The sequence below is a fragment of the Clavelina lepadiformis genome, chromosome 8 (genome assembly GCF_947623445.1).
Source record: "Clavelina lepadiformis chromosome 8, kaClaLepa1.1, whole genome shotgun sequence".
Classification (NCBI taxonomy): domain Eukaryota; kingdom Metazoa; phylum Chordata; class Ascidiacea; order Aplousobranchia; family Clavelinidae; genus Clavelina; species Clavelina lepadiformis.
In genome coordinates this window covers 17,142,792-17,153,384 of record NC_135247.1, presented here as the reverse complement: position 1 = coordinate 17,153,384, position 10,593 = coordinate 17,142,792, and the positions used below count along the sequence as shown (strand labels likewise).

General features: G+C 36.3%; 1 protein-coding gene across 7 annotated transcripts; it reads right to left on the bottom strand.

Annotated features, from left to right (window-relative positions):
- Positions 1–196: 196 nt before the first annotated feature.
- On the bottom strand, positions 197–9,908 carry LOC143469041 (GDP-fucose transporter 1-like). Of its 7 annotated transcripts, none has more exons than XM_076966578.1 (7): positions 8,385–9,376; positions 5,622–5,795; positions 5,299–5,513; positions 4,947–5,099; positions 4,501–4,676; positions 4,238–4,426; positions 197–638 (listed from the first exon to the last, which is right to left on the bottom strand). In XM_076966578.1, the coding sequence occupies exons 1-7, from the start codon at positions 8,759–8,761 to the stop codon at positions 615–617; spliced, it is 1,308 nt and encodes a 435-aa protein (XP_076822693.1). In that variant the 5' UTR covers positions 8,762–9,376; the 3' UTR covers positions 197–614. The 7 variants fall into 7 exon arrangements, with proteins under 7 accessions (XP_076822693.1, XP_076822692.1, XP_076822695.1 ...); XM_076966577.1 differs by having other exon boundaries at positions 197–588; positions 8,385–9,373; XM_076966580.1 differs by lacking the exons at positions 197–638; positions 8,385–9,376 and adding exons at positions 671–4,130; positions 9,399–9,908.
- Positions 9,909–10,593: the final 685 nt, after the last annotated feature.

The following is a 10,593-nucleotide window of genomic DNA, read 5'->3' as shown; positions in this document are numbered from 1 at the left end:
AATTAATGTTTAATGTGTATCTTTGACTAACTACATCTTTTGAAAAGAAAAGAAAATTGCAACGCATTCTCTGCCATTCTGCATGTTCTAAATCCATAATGTTTTGGCCACTCATGCCTTGTGTATGTTACGTTATTAGTTCAACTCTAGCACAATCTTTAGTTCTTTCTAAAACACGTCGTCATCACCCATCACGTAAAATGTTCTTTTATTCCATGTTGTTCGGATGAAAAATGTTTAAAAGGTTAGGCCACGCGGGTTTCAGAGAGATCAACATTGAGTGAACATTAACATAAAAGAATTTCTGTTAAGCTGCAATGGTTAACAGTGTCATTGTCACAACATTGTCAAACATTGACCAGGCAAAGTAATACATTTTCCCCAGTTCACAACCCGTTTACAGTTTTGTAAGTAGACTGCATGACTGGATGAATTAAGAAGGGTTTGATGTGACAAGACGACAACAACTGTGATGGGGTTACTGTAAACTTAGAAGAATCCATGTAAAAAATGTTCCTCTGAATTTGGAAAATAGGTGCTCATGCCTAATTGGCCTCTTTATGTCAGGGTTGTCAAGCTCCAGTTGCTCTGAGGGCCAAGTAAAGATTTTGAATTTAACCCAAAGTTCGCAATACACGCTAAAAAGTTGAAAAGACAACATAATAAAGATACAATATATTACAAATGTTTAATACAATTTTTGATTTACGCTACTTGCTACATTTTATTTGCCTACTTTTAGCTTGCAACGTTTCACATCAACAAGTACAGTTACGTAGCGCTTAAACAGTTAATATGTTTATGAACGTGCCAACAATGTAACAGGATTGTGAAATCCTGCAACACTACATTATTATAAAGCATATTAAATATACAATTATTTCTGCACAATTACTTCAGTATAACACTTGATGTTTAGGCATCTGCACTAGCGTATTAAATATAGAAAACGTGTGAACACCTCGACGAACAAATTCATTGAAACAAACAATTACTGTATTCGGATGATTTTGCCAACTTCCTCAAGTGTTTATACAATTTGTACACAAACTAAAATATTGCATCTTGCATGAGGTATCACGATGTATGTAATTAAATTGAAGCTTGTTTGAGTTCAACATTTGGACAATGTTCAATGTGATCTATAGTGTTTTATAATAATTAATTCCAAATGTGAAAGATATGTGCAGTATGTGGAAAAAAGTTTATAATGAGTTTATATAATTTCACACAATAGCCTTCGAAACCAGACAGCAGGACAAAGTGACAATATGTCATCGACAGTATTGCGGGATAAAAATTTAAAACTGTTTTAAATTACCACGTCTTCAAAAGCGAAGCAAAACAGGCGAAATGACACCGGTTGCGGTGAATCGTATTTTGGCACACAGTTGTTTGGTTCGCGTTTATTATCTTAATTACAATCTTATGTGTGCCAGTACAGTTTAATTAACTTGCGAATTTGGCCCACGGCGTACAATTAATTGGCAAGTAGTGGATTTATGAGCAAAAGCTCAACTGTCTTTGTTGATCGCAAACTCTGTGCGGTGGTATCAGCACGAATAAACACTTGTCATTTAATGCTGCCCGCTCTTTGTTTTCATTAACAATTAGCAAAGTAAAAAGATGATTAAAACTACGCATGTCTTGAACATTTTCTTTTGTGGTAACTGTCGAACGCTGGTATTTACTTTAGCATGGAATCTGGAACCCAGAGGTAACAAATAAGAACGCCAACGCACACAATTCGGACGACGTTCAAATAGTGATAAATAGTCGTCTTCTGGATGACGCAAAACGTTTGTTGCAGAAGAAAAACGCGACGGGTCTTATACGCCAGGCAGGGCCGGATTAAACTGATGCTGGACCCTAATACTTTGAAATTAATTTGATTTTTTTCAATGTAGCGCTAAATCCCGCTGAAGTTTTTCTTAGAGTCGTATGCCGTGTCGCCATTTTTTATAGCAGTTTAATCGTGCACAATCAAACGCTTGTTAAGGCCCATTCACTTTGTGCATTAATAGAACATGACATAGGCTACTGCTACATCTGTATGCTGATTGACTACGATAAACACTAAGGCTGTAGGCCAGGAGTACCCTACCAGTCAATCGCGGTCTATCAGTGATTCGTGGACAGATCCCAAGTCGATCACGAGGCCATTAGAAAAAACAAAGTTTTTTATTTGTAACAGTTTGTTTTGTGACTTGGGACAACTATACGACTACCAAATAAACGAGTAAGAATTAAATAACTTGTTTAAATCAATTTTTAATAGTCGTTGTGGACTAGTGTTACATTTCGTTACTATTGTTACTTTGACGGTGTGACCAACACAACTTTTTATTAGTTGATGTGTCAAACACAAAATTACTAAACCTTAAAATTGAATAGCCAACCGATTACTATGTCTTTGGTAACTAGTAACAATCCAGTAATCAACCGATTTCGAATGGCGACTCCAGGTCAATTTATTCGAATAGAATTTGATCACCAAAAATGCTAACGATTGACTAACTTACACTTTACGAAAAACGAATCACCTTAACTCTGTTTGTAGAAGGTTTCCTGTATGAATGTGCTTAAGAGAAGTTAAGTGTGTGATGTGATGTCTACCTGCACCAACGGAGAGATTTAAACTTCGGAAAGAAATTCAATACAAGTGCGCAATGAAGGAAATGGGGACGTTTTCAGTTTTATCGCTTCTGCGATCATATCGTTTTAATAATAAAATCTATTTACCCGTTACACCACTAACGCGGTGATTACATTTTTAAATACGCTAAAAGTGTCATTGTTTCATAAAGAAATTTAACCTTTTCTTTTAAGATTTTGACCGTATTTTCATTCGTTCGAATTTTGCGTCCGAGTTAAGTTTGCTATATAAATTTCATTGTGACACCACCATGTATTTAACGATACGTGCAAGGTTATGTTGGAGGGACTTGAAAACGTTTGAAATTAGCAAGTAAGATACACCGGAAATGATGTATGTGGATTTGCGATGTTCACACTGGATTGGTAGACCGCTGGAGTTTTGCTACTTTAAAAGTAGACCTTGGGTTAACGAAGGTTGGGCACCCAGGTGTACCCAGGCAATCCTATCGTGGCTTTAGGCAACCTACTTTGTGCAACGCGGACTAAAATCGGTTAAAACCTCTGCTATATAATAGACCACCTTAAACGATATAATTAAGATTGATGGTGGTTGAACCGTGCTAACCTAAATATCTAATAAAAAGCAGAGTATATTGTAACATTTTAAAGGTAACCGTTTAATTATTCAACAAGAGATTCTGCAAGCTTGAGCTGACTTTATCAGGTGTACCGTACTATCAGATATGGCCAAAACAAATAAACACTTTGTGCTACCATGTATTCTGCTTTGTACCTAAAATAATAATATTTTGTAATATGTCGTACCTATAGGATAAGTAGTGATGTCATTGATCTCTAGATTTAGTTATTGACGAGAAATATTAACTGACCCTATAAAAGCAGTGTTGTGTTTACATAAATTCAGAGGTGGGCTTAAGAATTTTTAAATAACAGTGGCTGAAATAAAAGTGAAAATTGTTTGACAAATGTTTTTCCTAATAACCATTTTTACTAATAACCTCTACCCTTGCAACTTATCCACAAACCTCTGATTGGAAGTTACTGCAATCGATGCTACTATATTCTTTTCATAGAGTTTTTTGTTTTTACAATTCTTTTTTGGTTATAAGATGTCTTTAGCAGGGGTCCGTAGCAAATGCTTTTTTTGCTACGTTATAGATCCGGCACTGACGCCAGGTATGTACGTTAAAAGCATAAATTGGTTTAAAAAATTGAGAGGTGGCCGGTATACACGGTACATAAGCACCTTAGATTGTAAAAATTGAAGAAAATTTTTAAAAGCTTTTGGTTCGAAGACCTATGATGATTATTTCCAGAATTAGAAAATTGTAAAAATTAATTGCAGAAATAGATTGAAACAGATTAGCTAGATTGGTCTCTAAATGAACTAGATTTCTACACACTAAGATTCCAACAACTACATATGGGAAGATAAAAGAAGGAAAAAATGAATTATCTTATACATTGCTTCTTCCTTGATTAGTGACTTTGTACTCATTCTCATATTTTACCTGGATAGAAATTGCATTGCATTGGGACCAAAAAAGTCTAGGAATCAGACTATTCATAATGTATAATTTACTGAAGCTATTAATGGTAGATGCTCTGGTGTTGTTACCTTTTCATCATGGTTTGGTTTCATAATACTTCTTCGTACAACAGCATAAAAGAAAGAACCGCCCAAAACCATCATATTACTCAACCACCACAATGCTGTCTTTGGCATTTGATAATACACCACCGCTAATATTGTTTGGGCACATGCTTTTGCCGTCCCGCTGATGTTGTAGGTAAGAGGAGTTGTAACCTGTTACAAATGATCAGCAATAATCCACTAATTACGCTGTTAAACGCTTCCCAATGTTGTAGTGTGACTCCCACCTGTATTTGCCATGTTGAAATGAAACCAGTCATGAAACCGAATACACCAACAGTCACCATCACAAACCACAGATACCCACTAAATATACCTGGGTAATTTCGAAGAGCAGTAATGTCCCCAGACATTAGAAGAACAGGTAACATTAAAATGCATGAGTTGAGATTATTGTAATAACCTGTAAGACAAAAACAGCCGTTTATGGTTTGTTCAAGTTGATTGACAAGCATCAGTATAATTCAAGGTATGTGAAACACAACAGTTTTTTCTACACAAGCAGTAAATGGAAATACATACAGTTAAATGGTTTACGACTTCCATTTAAAATACAAAAATAAGCTACAATAAAGAGCATTTGACATAAATATGCATAACATATTTTAATGTAGGACAGTTCTAGGAAAATATTTTCAAGCGTATGAGAGGCAAGAAACATTTCTGTACTTACCCAACCTCCAGAGATTTTGATCGACCGCTGGTAGTACTCTAGAAGTCAATATGGCATTTAAGCTTACGAACAAGCTAGAAAGAATCCCATACCATACACCAGAATATGATAAATCAACCAAGGAACCTTCTGTGCTTACACCAAGCAAATATCCTGCATGGAAAACCCTTTCAATAATTTAAAAAATATGTACTATCTAAGCAAAATTACTGACACACGTAAGGTTATCGAATAGTAACAGCCTGCTTGAGTACGATAATTTAGCAAAGCTAAAATAGGACACATAGTTAATGTATAATTTTGTAATAGTATTGTATGATTTGTATTCCTATATGGCATTTTCAGAAGTTACCTGCGATAATAAGAAGGCAGCAAAGCAATGCTAGTGGAGGTGTAGTTCTCTTTAGCACAAAGTAAGACAGTGCCACGTTAAATAATGTTGCCAACGAGCGTCCCATATTGAAAAACGCCACACCAAGCTCTCTTAGACAAAGATTATTGAAAGTAATCATCAATACGAAGCAAATTGACACCGGTAATACCTCTCTTGATACTTTTTGATCAAATCTGTCATAAATGATTGATGTTTAGTTTCTGTTCAAACAAAACTATACCGTTACACTCTAAGATAACATGCGTATATCATAGTGTGATATGATGCATAACGCAACCTACCTAAGTGATGGAAATTTGCTATTTTTTCTAAGCCGAGATAAGAACGAGACAAAATGGCAAAGCACAACCGCAACAACGCACTGAAATATTGTCGTGAAAATTGGGGCATCCAACTTTAGTTGTTTGGACTTGAACAACTGCTTGTTCAAGAACACCATGGTAATAGAAATAAACCTGCAAATGTAGATCATGTTTTCAAATTTGGTCTATAAATTAGCATAAACTGACAACTGCGGCTTAAAATGTGGCAAGACTCTAAATCCAAATTGTTTACAGTACCTTGCAAAAATGACATCATAAAAAATTAAATTACTAATAGTTCAGTAATATGAGATATCCTGTGAACACTGCAAAAATGCCATCCTGGCTAAATAGTAGGTAAGGTAGCCTTGCATGGAAAGTAATGGTCACAGAGGCATGTGTAATGAGCTATGAAAGTGGGCACGAAGTTTTTGTACATTTTTTAGTGCTATAAATTGGCATTTAAACATTGAACAATTCCTTATTTCCTTAATATAAACGTGCGTGCATTTAAATGCGTGCATTATAAAATGCGTGCATTTAAACTTAAGCATGTATTTTAATATGTGTTATACATGTTCTGTGTTTTACAATTTTTACGTGGAACGCTATTATTTCAAACTGCATATTCTTTATGTTTTTTGAGGATATCTAAGTTTTGGTACATTATGCAACCTACACAATTTCCAGACGCTTTTTACACATTTTAGCTACAGTACCACTATCAAGCTACATATAGCTTGAGCTTGGTCAAGTTCATGACTAGAATATAACCAACTTGCCTTCAAAATATACTTATATACTTGACAGCTTTTCATAAGTCAAATATAATTCAGAATCAATACCAGATTTCTGTGTAGAGAAAAGCATTATTTTCAGTGACTGCCATGTATGGGGCTATTGCAGCTACTTTTAAGCACAGGAGACATACCGTAGTAATCCACTCCGGGGGCATTCGGATTCACAAATTGTTCGACTTAAAAGGCCAAGAATGGCCTACAATGCATCACATTTTGCAATTCTTTTAAATAGTAGTTAATCGAGAAAATAATTAAGAGAAATTTAAAACCTCTTTTGGCTTTTTTATCATTTTTGCAAAAGTTAGAGATCGTTTTAATGGTCTTAAAATATACGACATTGTATGGTTTAATACTATACTGTATGTCATATACCTGAAACTTTCAAATACATGAAAGTGACATTAAATATACTGATATGTATTAGGACTTGTTGCCTGTCAGTGGTAAAAGTATAATAAACATCTGTGACTCTTTTAAGAGAAGAAAGGTTTCTTTCCCAGGTAGTATTACTTTGCTTCAAAGATTATAATGAGAAAGATAGAGCATGTATTTCGCTCAGCACAAGTACAACCGTCTGTGGCGGTGTCATGAGTAGAATACCCAGAAAAATAACGTGGTTCGTGACCTTGCTGTCACGCGACCACCTTCAATTAAGGCAGCCAATAAGAAACGCATCACAGATGCGACCATAAAAATCGTAACCTAGCGTTTTAACATTTTATGTGAAATGTGGTTTTGTAGCGATAACTAACGCCACATTAATGTTGTAGAAGTATAACGCCACATCTATACATGCTGGAGGGCCCGCCGTTCCCCGGATGGAAAATATTCTCTCAAAAAAAAGTATTTTTTGAGTTGCCTAATAAAGTTCGTGTAATTTTATGTACTTTCATGTGTTCAGCCGTTTACTCAACATACGGTATGTTGTATCTTCACCCGTCGTGATACAAAAGGTTTTTATGACGTTTCATTGATTTAAATAACTATCGCTTGTTACGTTGTCATGCAAAGGCATTGCATTGTCTCTAGGGCTGGAAGTGGTTTAATTTTCTTGCCGAAAATATAAACTTCAGACAAAAACAATTATAATTCCAAGCATATATTGAATAGTTTGCTTTATATTTGGTATCTGAATGTTTTATGAATTTTACGTTGCCAAACAAATACCGAACTTGAACTTTATTGCAATAAACGCGACTACTTTAAAGGTACCACAAATGCAAAGGCAATGCCATTCACCGGTTTAAATCCAATCAAAACTTTACAGATGTATTAAGATGCGAAATGTCACATCTTTTCGTTTTGTTTGTAATTAGCGACTGGCAGGCACGTCTCATTATTACAAACCACATTACTATCAAAAATCTAAATACACGTGATTTTGGTTGTTAAACAAATACTATGTTTTAAAATACTCTTTTACAGTACTTTCTACCAGAATGCCCTTTCTGCACTAAAATCTATATCAAAACGGTGTTCCGGCTCGCTTTCACCACTAATTGTATCCATCAAAATCCAAAAACAATGCATATCGTTACATGTTAAAAATGTTAACACTCCATTTTCTTTGAATTGTGTTCTTTGTGTTAAAGGTTTTTGACCGTTGCAACAGCTTAGAGCACTTAACAACGATGGTTTTAGGTTTTGGTTCCAAGCTTCCTGCGGTGTTAACGTAACATGTATGAAGTTAGACTTGCAGGTCCGACGTCACAAAGAGTGTGTCTGCGTGATTTGAACGCTCAATTTTCGAAATGATGCTTGCTTGCTTGCCGGTTTAGGCTTGCAAATGTTAGATTTCCTCGCTTGTTACTTTAGTTGAAAGAAAAGCGATTACGCAGATTAAAAGATTAAAAGATGAATGTCAGATATGTTTTAATTGCGGAAATTGCCCCAGCGTACGTTGAGTAATGTTAAAAAGTCAAACAAACTTCGGCCAACTTACAATGGTTCGGCGCGCTCTTCTTTGTCTGGCGTGCGTGAACATACGTGCTTTTTTCTACCGTTTTCTGTCAAAAGTGGCCAAAGAGAAAGGTCCTGGGGTCGTTCTTTGCCCCTGGAAGTTAATTGAAAATCGAAGAGCGCCACTGCACGTCCGGTACCGGGCAGTACCTCCCGTGAAAATTTGGCGCCCGTAGACCCCGCCGTTAAAAAAACCTTCCCGAACCTGACAGACCGACTCAGCCCATTTACATGAGCGTTTTGGACGGATTGAAATCCGACTCTATCGTTTTCGGCAAAGAGAAAAAAGCGCATCGGATTTGAAACGCTTTTGTTTCGATCCGACAAATTGTGTGGTTTTGTGAGTGGGATTGCGGTCATGCACTGGTACTATTGTAGTGCCAATACCGGTAGATAGGATAGAGTTGTTACTCAAGCCACGCAAATAGATTACTCAATATTTTTCTGTAAAAGCCATTATTAGTACGCTGTACAAAAACAGAAAAAACAATGCATATCCTGCAACGTGTAGAAAAGAAGCGTCGCTAATAACAATTGGTAGGCCTACTAAAACAGCCTGACTTTTGTTTGATGTAGAAGTGAGAAGTTCACGTCTAGGTAACGGCAAGTCATTCTGTTCATCTCGTGTCGCTAGTATATTGGATAATTTATTGTGAGCATTACAACAAAAGCTTATCTTTCACATGCATTGATAATAAAGCCATGTACAACAAAGCCTTATTTAGAGAAATATGTTTAAGTTCTGGACCTAAGCCGACACGCGAAAAGTAGTTCCTTGCCTCAGGGCACCCAATTTCAGTCCGAAACCGACCACGTAAATTGAACGCTTTATGGAATCGAACGAATGATGTCATTTCAAGTCGACTCGAGCATCAATCCGTCTCAGCCATGTAAACAGGCTTGAAACTGACTGAGTAAACCGCAGAGATAAATATATAGATGAAAGTTGATCACCCATTCCGCCATTACTCTTAACGACATTAAAATTGAAACCTACCAATAAAGAATAACGACAAAACCAATCTTCAAAGTTTTCTTGAAAAACGGTTCTTCTGCCATGGTTATATCCTTTTTGTTCACAACTTAACGCTTTAGGCAAAGAATAATGCAACAAAATATCAAACGTGGCACCTTTCAGGCTAGTATTACTGCTATGTATCCTGATTATGACAAGACTGCCTGCCGATGCTCCACAAAAATGGAAATTAAGTGATTCTGATCCAATCCGACAGATTTTAATAAATAACATCTGTTTTTAATTGTTGACAATTCAATCCACAGCTGTTGGTTGGGTCTTTCTGGTATTCGTCGTGCTCAGTTTACTGGGTTTTAACCGCTTTCAATAAGCTGCTTTACCTGCATGACGTGCGACATGGGGTCCCTCTATCTTATGCGTGTGCAGCTATGTGCGATTAGGCCATGACTCTGAACTGACTCGTTGTATTATATTGTTGATTTTTCGCACTTGACTGCGGGAAGTGAAAAGCACCTCAGGTGCTTGCCTCATTGTAAACTGGTCAAACAAGAAATACGCTCACAATCAATTAATGAACGGGACAAAGCGATAATGCCCTGAGGGCTTAAAACGTGGAATAAATAAATTACAGCGGAATTACTATAAATATGAAAGGTTAGCCCGGCCATAAACCCCATGTGTAAATACCGAACTTTTTTTGGATTATTTATTCTTCCCCATTGATGGTGGGGAGCGAAAAAAATGGTGCTAACCTTGTTATAGTATACGGAAACAAGAATGATACGCTCACAAACAATCAACGAATTTTAAGCGGTAATGTGCAGATTAGAGAACTGCACTCGCACATAGCCTATCTGCAAAAAAGTTGTTGCACACAGTTAAGCTTAACTTAAACATATCTGCACGTAGCTGCGTAAATGCACACGCAGTACAAAGCGAAACGGCAAAACAAGTTTGTCGAATGCAAACAACGCAGTCGGTTAAACTACAGAAAACAGCGAAATTAAGAGAAGGGCGAAATAATTCGGTTTGTGATGCAAAATTAACAAAAAACGAATTCAGTAAAAACTAAAGTTAATTTTTAGATCATCATAACCGGTATCGAGCCAAAATCTGTCACCTCGTTGTGACGTCATAGGTTTTAAAGCCACAAAGTGTCCTGCCAAATTTGTTTTGGTCGTTGTGACCGCGTAAGTTTTCAAACATTGAAAATAAA

Coding starts and splice junctions, on each gene's coding strand:
- LOC143469041 (XM_076966576.1), bottom strand. CDS start 8,761: ATGACCGCAATCCCACTCACAAAACCACACAATTTGTCGGATCGAAAC. Junction 5,796..8,384: donor GAAGAGCGCGCCGAACCATT/GTAAGTTGGCCG, acceptor CTACATTTGCAG/GTTTATTTCTATTACCATGG. Junction 4,131..4,237: donor AACCAAACCATGATGAAAAG/GTAACAACACCA, acceptor ATTTCTATCCAG/GTAAAATATGAGAATGAGTA.